At 42.2% G+C, this 21,797-nt stretch overlaps 1 protein-coding gene across 3 annotated transcripts in view; it reads left to right on the top strand.

The window, feature by feature from the left end:
• The first annotated feature begins 1,437 nt into the window (after positions 1 to 1,437).
• The window catches only part of eml4 (EMAP like 4), a 47,386-nt gene continuing 27,026 nt past the window's right edge, over positions 1,438 to 21,797 (top strand). The window contains exons 1-4 of one of the 3 annotated variants that reach the window (XM_085799251.1): positions 1,438 to 1,876; positions 13,190 to 13,375; positions 14,500 to 14,620; positions 17,006 to 17,218. In XM_085799251.1, the coding sequence (XP_085655377.1) occupies positions 1,852 to 1,876; positions 13,190 to 13,375; positions 14,500 to 14,620; positions 17,006 to 17,218 (545 nt within the window). In that variant the 5' untranslated portion in view covers positions 1,438 to 1,851. The remainder of the gene's footprint in view (positions 1,877 to 13,189; positions 13,376 to 14,499; positions 14,621 to 17,005; positions 17,219 to 21,797) is intronic. The other 2 variants (XM_085799250.1, XM_085799249.1) reach the window with 2 other exon arrangements.

Below are 21,797 nucleotides of genomic sequence, written 5' to 3'. Positions count from 1 at the left end.
AGCTTCCTGTTTCAAAGTAAAAGCACAAATTCTATCGTCATGGTTTTCTGTATGTAAAGGGCAACGGGTGTTTTATTTTGTGAAAGTAACTGGAAGTGTTTTGGTCACAACAGCTAGCTTGAGTAGCGCCGAATTCGTCCGAACAAAATTGTAAACAGCTGGTATTTAGACAAATTAACGACACACTGCTGATCTAAACGGCTACTTTCTCGCCTAAAAATGTTTGAAATGTTGATAAAGTGATATATTTACAGAGTTTAGAGCTAAAATGAAATCAGCTTCTGACTGCTGATTTCGGCTCGGGTAGGAGGCAGGCTAACACTACCTATACACTTCCAGCGTTTGAGCTAAGCTAATTAGCGGTGCGCCAGCTCTGCCTGTATCTCCCTTGTTACTGCACGCACAGTCGAAAGGATGGTGTCTATCTGCTTGTCATGGACTTGGGAGTGAGGCAAGACACACACAAAAAAAATGTTGGTGTATCCCTTTAATGTGTTGTAAGCTTGTAGTGTTTCAAATGCAAGCAAATGTTTCCTCAAATGAGTTTAAAGTGTAAATTGATGTGTATTTCAAATTGAAATGTAGCCTACGGTAAATTGTGATGTGAAATAAAGTTTGAAAAAATTACGGCCAGGGGGTTACATACATAAAGGCATTTTTTATTTTTTATTTTTTTTACAGATTGCTTTATAAAAATATGTTGTAGAGAGCACATAGGTTCAAGGTAGCCTTTGTGTTTTTTCAATAGTTTTAATAGCCTATAGACTGTTTGACTTCGTTATTAAATGTAAGAAAAAGATTTGTGTATTGACATTTATGAATGTGCCATTTGGATAAAATGATAATAAGATTATAGTATTGTCTAACTTTGGGAAATTGAAGCCAAACAGTAGCCTACATTTTCAAAACAAAGGGAAAAATCTGGCTCAATAGAAAGGGAAATCAAATTACCCAGAAACTGGTAGAAAAAGGGCAAGACCAAAACAAATGAAAGACATCTTCAGGGCATCCCAAACAAAAAGAGCAACTTGTAGGCTATTGGTGACATTTTTAAACCGTTCTGAAAAGAAGACTTTAGAGGGGTAAATTCTGTGGATTATTTTTGAAGGATAGCCTACTTCTTTTATTTTATTAAATGTAAGAAAAAAAGGATTTTGATTTGTGTATCGACATTTATGCCTTATGCCATTTGTGCCATTTGCCAAACAAAAAGAGCAACTTGTAGGCTATCAGTGACATTAAACCGTTGTGAAGATAAGACTTTAGAAGGGTAAATTCTGTGTATTGTTTTTGAAGGATAGCCTACTTCTTTTATTTTATTAACACATAACAGTGGAGACTCTGCAGTGCAGCCGCAGCTCCTCTGAAACCTGACCCCCCCCTCCTCCTCCCTCCTCCTCCTCCTCCAGAGGAAGCGCGCGCTGCCAGAGCAGGCGGAGTCGGAAACGCGCAGCAGCCTGGGTCCGTCGTGTGTGCGGCTCGGCTCGGCTCGGCTCGGCGGACTCGATCTCTCTCTCTCTCTCTGTGTGTGTGTGTGTGTATCTCTCTGTGTGTCTGTGTGATCCTCCGGGGAGCGGCGGCTTCTTCCTCCTCCTCCAGCCCGCAGCGCAGCGCAGCACAGCGGCGGATCTTCGGCCTCACGGACGGACAGGGGACAGACCAACCAGACCCGGCTCAGCTCAGCTCGGCTCGGCTCGCTTCCTTCCTTCCTCCTCCTCCCCCCTTCCTCTCCTCCTCTCCTCCTCCCCCTCTCCTCCTCCTCCTCCTCCTCCGGTGCGGTGGAAAAACCCGGACGGAGGCCCGCAGTGCGCGCTCAGCCTCCCGCAGGCCTCCCCGCTTCTCTCCGGGAAAATGGACGGATTCACGGGCAGTTTAGGTGAGTTGCCTCGCCTCGTCTCGCGCCTCGCCTCGCGCCACATCCCCGCAACGCACGCTCACCTCACCTGGCCACCCCCCTGCCTGCCTGCCTGCGCGCGTGCAGCTAGCGGCGGGAAGGCAGGAAGGTGAGAGAGAGAGAGAGAGAGAGAGAGCCGCACGCGCCTCGATTCGATCTGCTGGCGGCTTTTCCACGTGTCACTGCTGGAGCCTGTTTATCAGAAAGACGCTGCTGCAGTCTACTAGTCTGCTGCTGCACCGCCCCTCCGGCGGCTGCTGCTGGGCCACAAATTCAAGTGCTCCTGCTCCCCCCCACCTCAAGTAGGCTAGTAGACTCTGCAGAGACCTGGACCCCCCCAAAGATAAAGACCTGGACCTGTTAGAGACCAGTAGAGACCAGTAGAGACCAGCAGGGAGCTCAGACAGACTGAAAAACAGCTTTAAATCCTTTATTGTCTCAGAGACTCTGCAGGTCCTCAAACCACAGCTTGGAAACCACAGAGTGTGTGTGTGTGTGTGTGTTTGCCACTCTCTCTCTCTCTCTCTCTCTCTCTAGGTCTGTGTGTGTGTGTGTGTGTGTGTGTGTGTGTGTGTGCGTGCCCACGGTGCCATAATGTGTGTGGACTCTGATCTGCAGAACAAAGAGTCAGGAAATGATTTATTTATTCATCCAGTCTGTTCACACCTGTGTGTGTGTGTGTGTGTGTGTGTGTGTGTGTGTGTGTGTGTGTGTGTGTGTGTGTGTGTGTGTGTGTGTGTGTGTTACAGGATGTATAAACAGTGACATTAAGCAGAGGAACATCGTCGACGCTGCAGATCAGATCATATGAAGCGACTGAACTTTATTATTAAAACATTGATTAGCCTAGTTAATTTCTGTTTTCACTTCGTTCAAATCAATCAAACTTTATTGCCGTGTCACCTGAGACACAGGTGAGCGTCACATCCACCAATCATCAATACTGTACACACAGACGGACAGATCTTGACCTTGTGTTCTTATCTGCGCTGTGATTGGGTGGAAGCTCTCGTTGTTTTTGTTTCTATTCAAATTGATTCACTGCCGTCTGAGTGTTTTCACGCCGGTTCGTTGAGAAAACAATTAAGATCTTATCTGGCTGATCTGTAGCTACCTGAGGGATCAGGATCTGGAGGATCAGGTTCAGGTTCACATCAGGACTCGACTCTGATTTGACAAACTGGTTCCAGAGAATTCATCTGCTGCACTAAAACCAGTTTACTACTTTACTATGAATTATGGGTAAATGGTAATTATTATTATTACTTTTTATCATTACAAAACAGCAACAACAAATGGCCGTCAAAGGAGTCACCTCCGTCCTCTGAGCTCTGTTCTTCTACTGCAGCTTTTTACAGTCACAGGAAGTTTTATTTTGAAAATACAGCAAAAAAAACCCAACAGATTTTGGAAAAAGCTTTGATTTTAGTGGTGGTTGTTTGGTGTTTCTGATCAGTGCAGGCGTCAGCGGTTGTTATAATTGAAACGTTGGTGTGATAACCTGGTGGGGTCGAGGCGTCTCAAATGTTTTTTTTTATTTTTGTGAAACAGTTTTGAGCTAATTCAAAGTTACGCACCAGTCTGCCGTACAAACAAAACAACACAAAAACAACACTTAAACAAACTGTTAAGACGACAGAAAATATCGTCTTCACATCAAAAATGATGTTTTGAACGTCTCCAGGTGTTTACATGTGGGTCATTCACCCAACTCGCTTATAAACTGATTTAAAGCCACGTTATTAACATCTGGATTTCCTGGACTGTTCCAAACAGCTGCGTCTAACAGGCCTGTCGCCATCCTGATGATTAATTATCAAACAAATAATTGCGATTTAATGATTTATTGTCCTTTTCTGATCATTTTCTGCCACTATTACAGTGTAATAGTTTAATAATACACACAGAGGCGTTTAAATCCATGATGCTAATGTCAATAGATGCTCGTGAAGCTTAAATTTCTGTTAGTTTCATCCAGATGTTTTCATACAGATGAATGAAAACCAGTTCAACCATCATGCAAAGTAACAGCAGTCAGGTAAAATGTCATCGCTGTGACAGGTCGAGTGTCTATCAAGCCTGACAGGTATGTAGGCCAAGTTTCGTCGCCTCCACCGAGAGAGAAAGTCAGAGAGGAGTTGGTCTGTTCACACCAACCGACAGCCTGTTGTTATGTTTAGTACTTTATTTAGGTTTTTAGTGTTTTTATGACTATTTATTTATTAAAATGCTGCTATGATGAGGATACGGACTGCTCTCGAAGTAAGCTTCGTTGTATGTAAATGTGCAATGACAATAAAAGCATCTTATCTAATCTAAACCTGTACACACACACAAACACACACATCTGTACAAATAAAGACGTTACTACCTGTTGTCTAAGACAAACACATTTGATGCCAGACGGCGCTCCGTAGTTTTCTTCTTCCGGCTCCATAGAAGCAAACATGGCGGGAGAAAACTCTACTGCCGGATGCTGCAGTAAACACTGTGATGTCACATCCTGTTTATTACCTTTAATTGTCGGTGCAAGCTGTTTTTAGAATGGCGGAGCAGAGCGGCGAGCTGCTCAGAACTACGCTACGGAGGCTCATGGGATTTCTTGGTTTCCCTCATCAAACTCATCAAATACACAATCCAACAACTCCACAACGCTCTGGTGGACAAGTTGTGACCTGCACATTCACCACGCTATGAGATAATAACACAACGTTACCAGACAGAGTTGTTTTAGAGGGAAATTCATGCAAAACCGCTGATGCACGTTGCCTTCAGGGACAGTTTTTCATCAAGCAGTCTCTGTATTTCCCTCTAAAACAACTCTGTGTGGTAACGTTGTGTTATTATCTCATAGCGTGGTGAATGTGCAGCTCACAACTTGTCCACCAGAGCGTTGTGGAGTTGTTGGATTGTGTATTTAATGAGGAAAACCAAGAAATTCCTTTGGCCTCCGTAGCGTAGCTCTGAGCAGCTCACAGCTCTGCTCCGCCGTTCTAAAAATAGCTTGCACTGACAATTAAAGGTAAAGAACCTACTGTACTGCTATGACTATAGGGATTATGGCAATGGGACAATTTGCCAAAATGTTGAACTATCCCTTTAACGGCTGCTGCAGCATCTTACAAAGATGTGTCCGTTTACGATTGAGAAGGTGACGTTGAGGCTCTTTCTGCGCAGGTGAACTCCGACCTGTGTGATGTCATGTAGAAATGACATCCTGTCATTGGTCGATCCACGTCCCGCGAGAGAAACGATGTCAGTGTTGTGTTCATGATCCACACGACACTGTAGGAAAACAGAGGATCTTCACCTGTTTCTACTGATTTACATCAATAATCAAAGTGATAGATTACAGAACCAGATTGATGTTGATGTAACTCACCAACATCTGCATCCAGAGGTGAAAAAGAAACAGGCCGATGTAAATGATCGAGGTACGTGAGTTTTTGAAAATGAATAATATACAACACGACCTGTTTTTCAAAATAAAAGAGTAGATAATAGATGGATAGAAAACGTTTTCCAGAGATGTGTGGGCGGCAGGTGTGAACGCGGAGGTTTGTAACTGAGACTACGAGAGTAAACAAGTGCTTAATGCTACATTATCGATGTGAAAGGGAAAAAACCATCAGTGTTTTTTCCTGTGAGGTTTTTTTTATCTCTTCACCTCCTGAACTGTGCGACCACATCAGCTCATCCAGATGTGGTCGCCATTTATAAACTGTATCACACTTTAGACACATTAGACTGTGTGTACTGTATGCAAGAAGAACCAGTCAGTTTAGAGAGGTAGGTGTGTGTGTGTGTGTGTGAGGTTAAAATGATTACACGGTGAGTGATAATGAAAAGCAGCTTTAGCAGTTGGAGCCGTGATGTCACTCGTGGTTGACCAATAGGATCAGAGCCAACCACACACAGGTACTGACAGGTGTTTGCTCGTGGTGCTTCCAGGGAACTCAGAGTCCTGACTCAGGTTTCCTCAACCACAGAGACGCTGCAGCTCCAGTTAACTCTTCAGAGTCCAGTTGACTTTAGTTTGAGGGGCCGTCCACATGAACCCGGGTATTTTTGAAACCGTGTGTTTCTCTTCACGGTTTGTTCTTTCATCCACACGTAACCGCAGTTGTCGGCTCCTGAAACTGGAGTTTTTTGTAACCGGAGTTCAGGATGAACTTTTTCGAAAACTCCGGTTTCAGCTTCATGTGTGGACAGGAAAACCCCTCACATTTTTCATAAATCCCCGCCCCCCCTAGTTACTGTTGCTAGCACGTCAAGCTTCTCGACGCTGACCGCTCAGATGCATACGAGTCATGGATCTATAATATAATACATCCATGATATGAGTGGACTATAGGCTACTGTTAGGTGTGTCACGATTCTCCAAATCCTTGATTCGATTTGATTTCCGATTTTAGGGTCACGATTCGATTCGATTCTCGATTTTTTTCTTTTTCTTACAGCACGGACGCCTATGCTATTTTCAGACTAGTCTAGTCTACGATCATTGGTTTTATTCATCAAATGTTGTACAGTAAATCTTATTTCAAAAGATGGGATACATATAAGTGATGCAATTTCCATAATGGTCACATTTAAATAATTTCTTTACAATATAAAGGTAACATGCCCCCACAATCGTCGATCCTCTCTTTGACTTCGATGCTCGAGATCGTGACGTAATTTCGATCGAATTCGATAAAAAATCGAAATCGTGACACCCCTAGCTACTGTGAATATCAATAATCACTAAACATGCGGACACTAATACAAAATCGCGTGGTCACCATATGTAAACACAACGTTGATATGGAGTAAATAGGCTTTTATCAAATTGTAAATTGCGGTCACTTCCCCACTGTTTTGCTTCCTCCCGTCCTTACATTTGTTTTCAATGAATCAGAATCAGTGGATCGATGGATTATCGTTACGATGTGTGTATTTGTGTATTTTCGTATCTGTATAGCGCATACTCTCGGGTCAGTTTGAGCCTCCACTCTCTTTGTACAAGTTACAGCTGTTTTTCTGTTAGGAGTGATATCGCCACCTACTGCTTTAGAATGCACATGACATTGTTTGAGACGGATTGGCGGTCTCATGTGGACAGAGTTATTTTTTATCACACCGGTGGTGTGGACGCAATTTTTTTTTTTAACCGGGGTCCATAAAAGTTTGGTTTCAAAAATATCCGTGCTCGTGTGGACTAGGCCTAAATATGGAGGCAAATATGGCGTCTCGCTGTGACATCACAACCTGCTCCGTCACTGATTGGGTAGCTGTTAGGAGGCTGTGTACATTTTTGTATTTGAAAACAAAGACATAGGTTCGAGCTTCATATCAGGAATCATCACGCGACCAATAAATCCTGCGAACAAGGAAGACGACAAAGCTCCCCAGAGATTTCAAAATAAAACACAATCACGTCACATCTTTTTTTAAATAAAACAATATGGAGGAGTAGATTGGCTCCAAAATATGGAGGAATTGTGCACTTTGTGATGATAGCGTGAAATTTGGTAGACACATATAGCCAAATGTGTTCTGAAAAGAATTGCATATGGAGCCATCGTGAATTTTAAATATGGCGGCCATGGCAGCCATTTTTCAAAATGGCTACCATTGCCACCAAATGTGATGGATATAATGTGATATTGAGTACATAAATAGTTAAATTGATTGTTAACAAATTGTTTGTTGTGTTATATCCATCACACTTGACACACTATGGCCGCCACATTGAAAATTCCCAATGGCTCCATATCCAGTTATTTTCAGAATGTGATTGCTTGGCGTAGCTGCTCCACTAACAGTCTGCCAGTAAACCCTGAACTCCGCCAGCGCTTTTATCACTTCCTGTTTCCTCGTCTAAAAGCCAATATGTTTTTTGAATGGGATTTTGATAAAATACCTCAAATCTTTTGAAGCTTTTGACTACAAACCCTGTTGGCGACATTAAACGTCAGGCCAGAGTTTCTTTATGGAGGTTATCTGATGTTATTTATGGCTCTTCAACAAGTCAAAACAGTCCCATTTCCCCATTATTAGACAATGTTTTTTTAAGATAAAGCAGCTGAAACCAGTGGAAAGCTTAGTGGTGGTGTAGTAGTCCGTTAAAGCCTAACGTTAGCTTTTTACTTCTGGACGTCGCATTAAAGCTTCAGATACGGTAGAAAAGGAGTTCATATGTGAAGATTATCTCACTGAACTAAACTTGGAATGATCAGAAACTTGTGTTTTTTGTCTGACATCATCCAACACACAATGCAGAAAAATCCCATTCACTTTCTCTTCCTGAAACCAGCGCCGTGATAAAGTTCAAGTTTTGACTCTATAGCAGAGTTTCAGGTGTTTGAGCTTTAGGCCTAGTCCACACGAACACGGGTATTTTTGAAACCGAACTTTTATGGAGCCCGGTTCAAATTTTTTTTGCGTCCACACCACCGGTGTGATAAAAAATAACTCCGTCCACATGAGACCACAAATCCGTCTCAAACAATGTCATGTGCATTCCAAAGCAGTAGGTGGCGATATCACTACTAACAGGAAAGCAGCTGTAACTTGTACAAAGAGAGTGGAGGCTCAAACTGACCGGCACCGAGAGTCCCCGCTGTACTAACACACCCCGCCCGTAATCTCTTTGACAGATACGAAAATACACAAATACACACATCGTAACGATAATCCATCGATCCACTGATTCTGAAAGGCTTCATTGAAAACAAATGTAAGGACGGGAGGAAGCAAAACAGTGGGGAAGTGGCCGCAATTTACAATTTGATAAAAGCCTATTTAGTCCATATCAACGTTGTGTTTACATATGGTGACCACGCGATTTTGTATTAGTGTCCACATGTTTAGTGATTATTGATATTCACAGTAGCCTATAGTCCACTCATATGCGTCTGAGCCGATATAATACATCCATGGTCTGAGCGGTCAGCGCATGATGATCCATGGGTCAGCGTCGAGAAGCTTGACGTGCTAGCAACAGTAACTAAGGGGGGCGGGGGGGATTTATGAAAAATGTGAGGGGTTTTCCTGTCCACACATGAAGCTGAAACCTGGAGTTTTCTAAAAAGTTCATCCTGAACTCCGGTTACAAAAAACTCCAGTTTCAGGAGCCGACAACTGCGGTTACGTGTGGATGAAAGAACAAACCGTGAAGAGAAACACACAGTTTCAAAAATACCCGGGTTCATATGGACGGTCCCTTAGACCTGAACATGTGAAAACAGACGTGTGGACATGAATAATAGAACAGGATAATAATAATAATCATAATGTGGTGTTATAAAGCTCTTCGTCTCTGTTGTTCCTCATTCTGAGTTTTTTTATTTATTTATTTATTCAATTAACCAAGGTCAGTGCAGACGATCTACTTCCTGTTTGCAGCAGCAGAAGGTGAAGTGAGTTCTCGGGACCGAGGCGACTCGAGCGCGTGACGTGACCTCTTGACTTTCAGATCAGGTAGAAAACGTCGAGGCGAGCCGGTGGTTCTCTGCCGGAGAGAAGAACTGGACTCAGAGTTTCCAGATGGTCGAGCAGACAGACTGCTGACACACTAACCTACAGACACGCACACACACACACACACACACACACACACACACACACACACAGGAAGAGTGAAGAATGTGTTGGATTGTTTCCTGGACCAGGAACAGTCCGTCTCTGTGAGGACCGGGTCGCTGCTGCTGCCGCTCGGCGATCGAGGACACGTCGTCCCCCGTCAGAGTCGTGTTTCGAAAAGGTTCAGGTTTAGACCGTCAGGGGTCAGAGGTCGGGAGGGGGGCGGGGGGGGGGCGTCATGGCGACCGGGGTCCTCGCAAGAGCAGAAAGAGCAACGAACGTGTGTGTGTGTGTGTGTGTTTGAGTCAAAAATGTGGACTTCCCTCCCTGTTGTTGTTGGAGTCAGCTGAACTGAATTACAGAGCCCACTATCTGTGTGTGTGTGTGTGTGTGTGTGTGTCTCTCTGTGTGTGTGTGTGTGTGTCTCTCTGTGTGTGTGTGTGTGTGTGTGTGTGGTAGTAAAGCAGACATGCAGACACATGCAGCGTCTGCAGGTTTGAACCTTTTCAGTTTTTCTCTGCTGCTGCATCACCGACATGAAAAACCATCAGCAGTCAGTCAGCAATAATCATTAAGGATATATTATTATTATTATTATTATTATTATTATTATACACGTCATCCGAGATCAATAATCTGCCTTTTGCATCCAGAATAAACACAAATTCCCACTCTCTCTCTTCCCTGTAACCACGGTAACAATGGCTGATAACTTCAGTGATATTTATGAATTAATCGTATTGGTTTTTATTGTTCTTATGGATCCAGAAGATTTTCTTTTTAAGTATATTTTCTATTTAATTTATTGTTGCATGTGAGTAAACCAGAGTGTGTAGTGTGTGTGTGTGTGTGTGTGTGTGTGTAGAGTGTGTAGAGTGTGTGTGTGTATGTGTAGTGTGTGTGTGTGTGTGTGTGTGTGTGTGTGTGGTAAAGGGGCGGCACTTAGAGCTGAGGAATGTGGGAGACAGCTGTGAAATATGACACATTCACCAGTGTGTGTGTGTGTGTGTGTCTCTCCCTCACACACACACACACACACACACACACCACCCCCACCTTCATACATGCATGCAGACACCTGAATGCCCCCCCCCCCCTCCCCACCCTAACCCTTTACAAACAGTAAACAACAACAACAACAACAACAAATTGTTTGTAAATACCATGCATGAACACTGATTTATTAAACAATGCTTTTATTTTGAAAGGACTGCTTTTATTTTGAAACACTGCTTGTGTGTGTCCTTGTTTACTGCAGATGTTTTATGACAACTCCACCTTAACATCAAGTTGCATGAGAAGTTAATATGTAGTGTTTTATGGTTGATTTTAATTAAGGTGGACTGTCTCTGTAGATGTCAGTATGTCTGCAGAGTGTTTTAAGGTGGACTGTCTCTGTCTCTGTAGATGTCAGTATGTCTGCAAAGTGTTTTAAGGTGGACTGTCTCTGTCTCTGTAGATGTCAGTATGTCTGCAGAGTGTTTTAAGGTGGACTGTCTCTGTAGATGTCTGCAGAGTGTTTTAAGGTGGACTGACTCTTCTCTCTCTCTGTAGATGACAGTATGTCTGCAGAGTGTTTTAAGGTGGACTGACTCTTCTCTCTCTCTGTAGATGACAGTATGTCTGCAGAGTGTTTTAAGGTGGACTGACTCTTCTCTCTCTCTGTAGATGACAGTATGTCTGCAGAGTGTTTTAAGGTGGACTGTCTCTGTAGATGACAGTATGTCTGCAGAGTGTTTTAAGGTGGACTGACTCTGTCTCTCTCTTTAGATGTCAGTATGTCTGCAGAGTGTTTTAAGGTGGACTGTCTCTGTAGATGACAGTATGTCTGCAGAGTGTTTTAAGGTGGACTGACTCTTCTCTCTCTCTGTAAATGACAGTATGTCTGCAGAGTGTTTTAAGGTGGACTGACTCTGTCTCTGTAGATGACAGTATGTCTGCAGGGTGTTTTAAGGTGGACTGACTCTTCTCTCTCTCTGTAGATGACAGTATGTCTGCAGAGTGTTTTAAGGTGGACTGACTCTGTCTCTCTCTCTGTAGATGACAGTATGTCTGCAGAGTGTTTTAAGGTGGACTGTCTCTGTGTCTGTAGATGACAGTATGTCTGCAGAGTGTTTTAAGGTGGACTGTCTCTGTGTCTGTAGATGACAGTATGTCTGCAGGGTGTTTTAAGGTGGACTGACTCTTCTCTCTCTCTGTAGATGACAGTATGTCTGCAGAGTGTTTTAAGGTGGACTGACTCTGTCTCTCTCTCTGTAGATGACAGTATGTCTGCAGAGTGTTTTAAGGTGGACTGTCTCTGTGTCTGTAGATGACAGTATGTCTGCAGAGTGTTTTAAGGTGGACTGTCTCTGTGTCTGTAGATGACAGTATGTCTGCAGAGTGTTTTAAGGTGGACTGACCCTGTCTCTGTCTCTGTAGATGTCAGTATGTCTGCAGAGTGTTTTAAGGTGGACTGTCTCTGTCTCTGTAGATGTCAGTATGTCTGCAGAGTGTTTTAAGGTGGACTGTCTCTGTAGATGACAGTATGTCTGCAGAGTGTTTTAAGGTGGACTGTCTCTGTAGATGACAGTATGTCTGCAGAGTGTTTTAAGGTGGACTGACTCTTCTCTCTCTCTGTAGATGACAGTATGTCTGCAGAGTGTTTTAAGGTGGACTGTCTCTGTGTCTGTAGATGACAGTATGTCTGCAGAGTGTTTTAAGGTGGACTGTCTCTGTGTCTGTAGATGTCAGTATGTCTGCAGAGTGTTTTAAGGTGGACTGACTCTTGTTTCTGTGTCTGTAGATGACAGAATGTCTGCAGAGTGTTTTAAGGTGGACTGACTCTGTTTCTCTCTCTGTAGATGACAGTATGTCTGCAAAGTGTTTTAAGGTGGACTGTCTCTGTCTCTGTAGATGACAGTATGTCTGCAGAGTGTTTTAAGGTGGACTGACTCTGTCTCTGTGTCTGCAGAGTGTTTTAAGGTGGACTGACTCTTCTCTCTCTCTGTAGATGACAGTATGTCTGCAGAGTGTTTTAAGGTGGACTGACTCTTCTCTCTCTCTGTAGATGACAGTATGTTTGCAGAGTGTTTTAAGGTGGACTGACCCTGTCTCTCTCTGTAGATGACAGTATGTTTGCAGAGTGTTTTAAGGTGGACTGACTGTTTCTCTCCCTGTAGATGACAGTATGTCTGCAGAGTGTTTTAAGGTGGACTGACTCTTCTCTCTCTCTGTAGATGACAGTATGTTTGCAGAGTGTTTTAAGGTGGACTGACCCTGTCTCTCTCTGTAGATGACAGTATGTTTGCAGAGTGTTTTAAGGTGGACTGACCCTGTCTCTCTCTGTAGATGACAGTATGTCTGCAGAGTGTTTTAAGGTGGACTGACCCTGTCTCTCTCTGTAGATGACAGTATGTCTGCAGAGTGTTTTAAGGTGGACTGACCCTGTCTCTCTCTGTAGATGACAGTATGTCTGGAGCCAGTGTTTTAAGGTGGACTGACCCTGTCTCTCTCTGTAGATGACAGTATGTCTGCAGAGTGTTTTAAGGTGGACTGACCCTGTCTCTCTCTGTAGATGACAGTATGTCTGCAGAGTGTTTTAAGGTGGACTGACTCGTCTCTCTCTCTGTAGATGACAGTATGTCTGGAGCCAGTGTTTTAAGGTGGACTGACCCTGTCTCTCTCTGTAGATGACAGTATGTCTGGAGCCAGTGTTTTAAGGTGGACTGACCCTGTCTCTCTCTGTAGATGACAGTATGTCTGGAGCCAGTGTCTCTGACGTCAACGACCGCCTCTCGGCGTTGGAGCTGCGCGTCCAGCAGCAGGAGGACGAGCTGACGGTGATGAAAGCTGCTCTGGCCGACGTGCTGCGGCGTCTGGCGGCGTCCGAAGACTCCGCCGCCGCCAACACCAAGAAACAGCAAGGAGGGAAAGGTGACGAGTCCTTAACCATAGAGAGCCGAAGCGGAAGCAGGAAGTAACGTCACCATGGGTCCTCAGTTCGAAAAAAGTCTCCATACAAATGAACGGGAGTCCAAGTTTTATTTCGTGATCCGATTGAATTATTTTACTTTACTTTATCTGTTTATTTGGGTGGGACAGTGCACATCAATGAACATATAAAAACATGTAAATGTGCCGGATTATAGCAGCAATGCTAATTTCCATCCAGAGTCCCAAAACATAAAAACAGTACAGTGACAGAAAACATAGTATTATAAACGACATAACAATGCAGACAACAAGGACATAACAAAACAACTATAACGAGATAAAACATTGACCTTTTCCATGGGTAGTGGGATCTAAAGAGTTTCTGAGAGATAAAGTGCAAGATGCAAAAGTGCTGGGCCAAAGTGACAAGTGCTGGAGTGCAGGAGTGCATGGGTACCAAGTTGTATTGCATCAGTTTAAAGTGCCAGGTGTATTGCATCAGATAGCGCATCAGATTAAAGTACGACATGGTATATTATCCACATATTATAACAACTATTTATATTCTATCTATATTCACGTTTTTTTGTGCCATGAGAAAAAAATATGTCCTCTACCTGTTTAAAACATCACGTTTCATGAAGAGAAATCAGCAGTTTGTTGTAAAACTATTGTAGAATAAAATTCCGAAGAGTCCAAAACCAGAAAGACTACAAGTCGCGTAGGTGACGTCACACACCAAATGCCGCCCTTTCCCGTGTCAGTTGGTGACGTATTTTTTGTGGGACACCAGATCTGTAGTCTGTAGAGCATCGTCACACAAAATACATTCTTCTGTTGCTGTTTTACGATAAACTGCTGATTTCTCTTCATGAAACGTGATGTTTTAAACAGGTAGAGGTCATATTTTTTTCTCATGGCGCAATTCAATCGGATCACGAAATAAAACTTGGACTCCCGTTCATTTGTATGGAGACTTTTTTCGAATTGAGGACCCATGGCGCCGTTACTTCCTGCTTCCGCTTCGGCACTCTTATCGTTCTGCTGGTCAAACTGACTCTGTGACTGGTTGACGGTGACGGTGACGGTGACGGTGACGTTGTCGTGTGTTTCCACCCGTCCAGGCGGCGCTGCTCTACGCGAGGCGTACTCGATGTCCTGCATCGCTAACGGGGGAACGTCTGGACGGAAGCGAGACTCCACATCTGTCACCAGGAAGGAGACGTTGTCGTCCGCCGCCAAGAGGTAAAAACACCTGAGCGTCTGACGCCAGCGGGGCGAAGCTCATCCGTCACGTTTCTGTTCTCTTAACGTCACTGGTTTTAACTTCACAGCCGATCGATCGCAGCGGATCGGATCAATATCTGACATAGAGGGTGTGCGTTTACGTGGCGCTCCTTTGGGACACGCCCCTTTTGTTCAGACTGAGTGGCAAAACAGACTCACATTCTCCTGTTTACATTACACATATATCACATGGTTTTCCGTTACGTTTTTAATTCAATTCATACGTTCTTTGTTACAACTCACCATAATATAATAAGTCCAGTCTACTCTGTCGTCTTGTTTTGCTGCTGTCGCTGCAGAAAACTCTGCTTCACAAAGATAATTGTTCGTAATGGAAGCAGGTTTCAGTACTTTTGTGGCGATCTGCTTTAATCAGAACGCAGCGAGATTTTTAGTTTTCTGTGAAGTGATGAAGCGGTGGAGAGCCGGTCGGTCGCCACATCGGCAGCTTGTCCGACGAGTTTGTCGCCTCTCGTCGGACACCGTCGGGAGAGAGGAAGCAGTGAAACACACCGCCACGACGACTGCTGACTACACAGCAGCCTGTACGTTCTGTACTTGCGCGAGATGCAATAACTCTCCATAACAGCGGGTGGCGCTAGTCTCGTGCCCGTAATCTGAAACATGAAAACAGGAAATGACCTAACGGAGAAACCATAGAAGAAACCAGGCAGATTAAAACAAAGCGCACACAACAGCTTGGTATTAGTTTTGAGAAGACGTTTTGGACGTTTTGGAAAACAAATCTTAAAAACGATCCAAAAAAGAAGCAAAATGTAGTTTGTCTTTGCCTGCGCCATGTGTTTTATGTGTGGTTTGTTTCTCTTTTTTATACAGTCTATGGTTTGTTTACTATCGTCACTTCCGCCCCTCCCACACACCGTGCTGATTCGCTACGGCACCGCCCGTCATAATCGTCATAGCTGGCACACAGCCAATCAGAGTACCCGACGAGTAGACTCCCGACGGCCGTCGGGACTGAGCATGTTGAATCGGCCCCGACGAGACCAGACGGCTTCCGACGCTCCCCGACGGAGATGAACACACCAAACAGACGAGGCCCGACGCTCAACGGTCGGGCCGGTGTTTTGGCGACTCTTCCACTCGTTTTTTTGCCACTCAGTCCGAGTACCGTGCGTCATGTGCATACCCTCTATTCTGTCATTGATGTATTCAGACTCGCCCGTCCAGGCTGGTCGAGCTAAACTGAGACGAAGTGTGTGTGTTTTTTTTAAGTATCTGTTGAAGCTGGTTCTGGATCTCTGGGCCCGTCCAGTAGAAACAACAGTAGAAACATCAAATCTGATCTCACGGTCCTGGTTTTGTCCACAGGTAGCAGGAAATCAGCAGCCGGCGCTCTCAGGTGGATTCTGGTGGTTTGACTCGTAGCAGTAAACGTAGTAGACAGTAGACGTAGACTAGAACTAGAGCACTGGAATAAAAGAGTAAGGACACGCATTGGTTCAATGGCAGCGCCTCCTGGTGGAGGAATATGGGTATTGAAAAAGCGCCCAAGAACTGACATCTCTGCATTGTTGGTGAATGAGCAAGTGTGGTGTTTATAATAATTTAAGGACATTTATAGATCACCCACATTAACAGCATCATTGAGGACCCTTTACAGATAAACATTAACACATAGGCGAGTAAAAAAAAGTACATCTACATTAAAGGGACAACGAGGAGTTTTGGAAAAGCAAAGAGTTTTCACACTACATTTATGAGCCTCCGCGCGCACCGTGAAATTCTTTGGCGATTCGGCTGCGTTATTCTCATGACTCGCCACGAAACCAAAAGTAAAGAAACGCTGATGGTCGGCTCGCCCAGCATCTCCGCCACCACTAATAATAACAAAATAACAATAGAGACAAAACGATATATTTTTTGAAAATGGGCCCATTAACAAGTGTGGGTAACGTAGATTCATCCACATTAACGTGAGACTTTTTTATAACCAAATAGAAACTCCTCGTTGTCCCTTTAATGTTTCAATCTACATTTTGTAATAAACAAATTATGAGTATAATCTGATATGACCAAGACACCTAAAAACAAAAACACGGCTGTTTTCATCAATTTACAAGCAAGTGAGCAACACACATACATTGGAGTGAATGGGTTTTCTGGGCGCTTTTGCAATACCCATATCCTGCCACTAGGGGCGCAAAACCCTTAAACCCTTAAACCCTTAAACCCTTAAACCCTTACCACGGGAGTCAATGGTGGTGTTGTTACTCTCTTTTCCAGTGCTCTAACTAGACCCAGTAGAGAACCAGTAGAGAACCAGTAGAGAACCAGTCGAGTGGTCAGTTCTGTCTCTCACCGTCCCGGTTCTGTCCACAGTGGAGCAGACAGGAAAAAGGAGGTCAGCAGCAGCAGCAGCCAGCGCTCCCAGATGGAGGAGATCCAGGAGCGTGAGGAGCCTCCTCACCCGAAGGCCTCGTCCCCCTCCCCCTCCTCCCCCCACCCCCCCCAGACCCCCCCGACCCCCCAGCCGCAGAGATCCGCCGCGGCAGACGGCGGCGGCAGCAAAGGCCACGCCACCACGCCAAAAAGGTCCCGCCTTGCCGCGTGATGTGTGATTGGTCAGCTGCATCTGACCTCACTTCCTGCTGACGCTGCTATGACATCACTCTGCTGACGGGTCACTAGCTCCGCCCCCCAGGAGCCACGGGTCCTCCCTTTAGCCCCGCCCACACCTGGGTCAGCTGGCCAATCGGCTGCAGCAGTGGTGTAGTCTATGTGATACTCAGGTTTACTCGGTATGCCCACTGAATATTTCAGTATACCCAGTACAACAAAACTATCTAACTAAAGTAAATGTCAATGGTTCTCAAAGTGGGAGGGTTGACAGGTTTCAAGGGGGTCCCCAACTTTTTCTTGAAATTTGACCACTTTTTCCTAGATTTTTTTCACTTTTTTAATTATTGTTTAAATTTTTTTTCTTTTGAAATTTTACCAGTTTCTTCTCAATTTTTCTGTTCTACTTTTTACAATTTTTTTTTAAAGAAATGTTACCCCTTTTTGTTTTATTGTTTGCCCCCCTTTTTTTGAGAAATTGTACCACTTTTTCTAGAATTCTTGAGTAATTTTACCAGTTTCTTCTCAATTTTTTTAAAACTTTTTTTTTTTTTTTTAATTTTACCACTTTTTCTGAGAAATGTTACCACATTTTTCTATGATATTTTGAAAAATTGTACCACTTTTTCTAGAATTCTTGAGTAATTTGAGCAGTTTCTTCTCAATTTTAATTTGTAATTTTTTTTTTTGAAATTTTACCACTTTTTCTGAGAAATTTTACCACATTTTTCTACAAAAAAAACCATTTGCAAAATTTTACCACTTTTTTCTAGAAATGTTTCAACTTTTTTGGACAAATTGTAAAAAAAAAAATTTCTCCCAGAAATTTCAACGTACATTGATTGTTCGTGTATTTCTGGTGTTTGCATCAAAATTTTGTCCAATGGGGGTCCGTGGTCTAATTTAAAAAAAAGTTTATATACTATGGAGGTAGATTTGTGTCTTTATTATTCAATCAAAAAAAAGGTTGCTTCAATCAAAAAATATATTTTCAATCAAAAAAACCCGTTTCAATCAAAGAAAAAAAGTGTTTGAATGCAAAAATATATTTGAGACTCAAAAAAATGCATTTGAACACTATTTTTTTTTGCTTGAAAATGTTTTTTTTGATAGAAGTGAAGGTTTTTTTTGTTTGAAGCAACTTTTTTGATTGAAGTATTGTTGTTTTGTGTTTGGGCCATATTATGGGTAGGACATTTGTGTCTTTATAATTCAATCAAAAAAGAAGTTGCTTCAAACAAACAAAAAATATTTTCAATAAAAAAATCACTTCAATCAAAAAATAAACCTTTTCAATCATAGAAAAAATGTTTTTGAATGCAAAAAAAATATTTGAGACTCAAAAAATTGCACTTGAACACTTTTTTTTTGATTGAAAATGTTTTCTTTGATTGAAGTAATCTTTTTTGTGTTTGGACCATGTTATGGGTAGGACATTTGTGTCTTAATTATTCAATCCCAAAAAAGTTGCTTCAATCAAAAAAAAAAACATTTTCAATCAAAAAAAAAATATTTTCAATCAAAGAAAAAACTGTTTAAATGCAAAAAAAAAAAAATCATTTGAAGTGTTTTTTTTTTTGATTGAACTTTCTTTTTTTTTGAATGAAGTGAAAAAAGTTTTGAAGTCGTTTTTTTTTTGAATCATTTTGACACAAACGTACCGCAGTGGGCGGGTGCTTCCCCATTGGTCAGACATGTTTGAGTGACAAGTGTCTACACCAACGACGTCTTTCTGACAAGCAAGTCATGGTCGCCACTCGCCAGCGAGCCAGGAAGCAGTGGTGGAGTTGTTGGTAAGTAGATAAAACCGTATTAAAATGATTGGTGTCACGTTATTAGCCTACTCTGTTTGATATTTCGATTAAACATACAGCTTGCTAACTTAGCTCACGTTGACTAATTTGTGTGATGGTGTTAGATATCTGACGCCTCATATTGTCAGGCAGTTAAGTAAAGTTGGAAAGATATTCACAGATTCGGACTTCCGGGATCAATAACTTTGAGACGAAACGTTGTTCAAACACAAATGATGCCTCTTTCACATCATAATCCTACAGACTACTACCTACAAGAATCAAAAACCGATTTTTTTTACGAAAACGAGCCGTTCTCCGAGCTGGATGGAAAACATTGATCTCTATGCGCAGCCGGTAGCCGGGCGAGTGCGCAGGGACCGTCTGCAAATTGCAATACAAGAGCAAGACGCTCCGAACAAAAATCAATAGCTCCACTGTTATACAGTACAGCGACTCCAAAATCACCACACACACCAAGGGACTCCTCGTGGTCATACTACAACAGCTGTTTTGGAGAAATGTGCCTTTTAATAATTTTGGTGATTTTTTTATTGGAATTAATCATTAAAAACCTCCAGTATTAATCAATAGCTCCACTGTTATACAGTAGGCTACAGCGACTCCAAAATCACCACACACACCAAGGGACTCCTCATGGTCATACTACAACAGCTATTTTGGAGAAATGTGCCTTTTAATAATTTTGGTGATTTTTTTAATTGGAATTAATCATTAAAAACCTCCAATATTTATCAATAGCTCCACTGTTATACAGTACAGAGACTCCAAAATCACCACACACACCAAGGGACTCCTCATGGTCATACTACAACAGCTGTTTTGGAGAAATGTGCCTTTTAATAATTTTGGTGATTTTTTTATAGGAATTGATCATTAATATCTTGCAATATTAATCAATAGCTGCACTGTTATACAGTACAGAGACTCCAAAATCACCACACACACCAAGGGACTCCTCATGGTCATACTACAACAGCTGTTTTGGAAAAATGTGCCAAAAACAGTGGAGCTATTGATAAATATTGGAGGTTTTTAATGATTAATTCCAATAAAAAAATCACCAAAATTACAAAAAGGCACATTTTTCCAAAACAGCTGTTGTAGTATGACCATGAGGAGTCCCTTGGTGTGTGTGGTGATTTTGGAGTCTCTGTACTGTATAACAGTGGAGCTATTGATTAATATTGGAGGTTTTTAATGATTAATTCCAATAAAAAAATCACCAAAATTATTAAAAGGCACATTTCTCCAAAACAGCTGTTGTAGTATGACCACGAGGAGTCCCTTGGTTTGTGTGGTGATTTTGGAGTCTCTGTACTGTATAACAGTGGAGCTATTGATAAATATTGGAGGTTTTTAATGATTAATTCCAATAAAAAAATCACCAAAATTATTAAAAGGCACATTTCTCCAAAACAGCTGTTGTAGTATGACCACGAGGAGTCCCTTGGTTTGTGTGGTGATTTTGGAGTCTCTGTACTGTATAACAGTGGAGCTATTGATAAATATTGGAGGTTTTTAATGATTAATTCCAATAAAAAAAAATCACCAAAATTATTAAAAGGCACAATTCTCCAAAACAGCTGTTGTAGTATGACCACGAGGAGTCCCTTGGTGTGTGTGGTGATTTTGGAGTCTCTGTACTGTATAACAGTGGAGCTATTGATTAATATTGAAAGATATTAATGATCAATTCCAATAAAAAAAAAAAACCAAAATTATTAAAAGGCACAATTCTCCAAAACAGCTGTTGTAGTATGACCACGAGGAGTCCCTTGGTGTGTGTGGTGATTTTGGAGTCTCTGTACTGTATAACAGTGGAGCTATTGATTAATATTGAAAGATAGGCTATTAATGATCAATTCCAATAAAAAAAATCACCAAAATTATTAAAAGGCACATTTCTCCAAAATAGCTGTTGTAGTATGACCATGAGGAGTCCCTTGGTGTGTGTGGTGATTTTGGAGTCTCTGTACTGTATAACAGTGGAGCTATTGATTAATATTGGAGGTTTTTAATGATTAATTCCAATTAAAAAAAATCACCAAAATTATTACAAGGCACATTTCTCCAAAACAGCTGTTGTAGTATGACCACGAGGAGTCCCTTGGTGTGTGTGGTGATTTTGGAGTCGCTGTAGCCTACTGTATAACAGTGGAGCTATTGATTAATACAGGGTTCCCGCGGGGTCTTAAAAAGTCTTAAAAGCATTGAATTTCAAATTTGAAAATAATACCTTAAAAAGTCTTGAAAAAGTCTTGAATTTTTATATTTGGGTCTTAAAAATTGTGCTGTTTGTAACTTCTCTCTATTTTTAAGAACTGGCCAACATTGACAATGAGATCTCTGCAAAGAGTGCAGAACTCAGGCGTTGACTTCATTTATGAAGACTGTTCATTTGCACGGTTACTGTGAACTGTTTTTCAAATAAACGCACACTGTGAAATTCAAGAATTTCATTTTTCTTCTTTGCCGATATGGCTGTAAAACAGGCCGACTAAAGTCTTAATTTCATGTATAAATGGTCTTAAAAAGGTATTAAATAGTCTTAAATTTAACTTTAAGAAACTTGTAGGAACCCTGTAATACTGGAGGTTTTTAATGATTAATTCCAATAAAAAAATCACCAAAATTATTAAAAGGCACATTTCTCCAAAACAGCTGTTGTAGTATGACCACGAGGAGTCCCTTGGTGTGTGTGGTGATTTTGGAGTCGCTGTACTGTATAACAGTGGAGC

The sequence above is a fragment of the Trachurus japonicus genome, chromosome 15 (genome assembly GCF_045865225.1).
Source record: "Trachurus japonicus isolate A0001 chromosome 15, Traja_1.0".
Classification (NCBI taxonomy): Eukaryota; Metazoa; Chordata; class Actinopteri; order Carangiformes; family Carangidae; genus Trachurus; species Trachurus japonicus.
The sequence above is the reverse complement of the archived record's forward strand: the minus strand, read 5'-3'. Positions and strand labels throughout refer to the sequence as shown.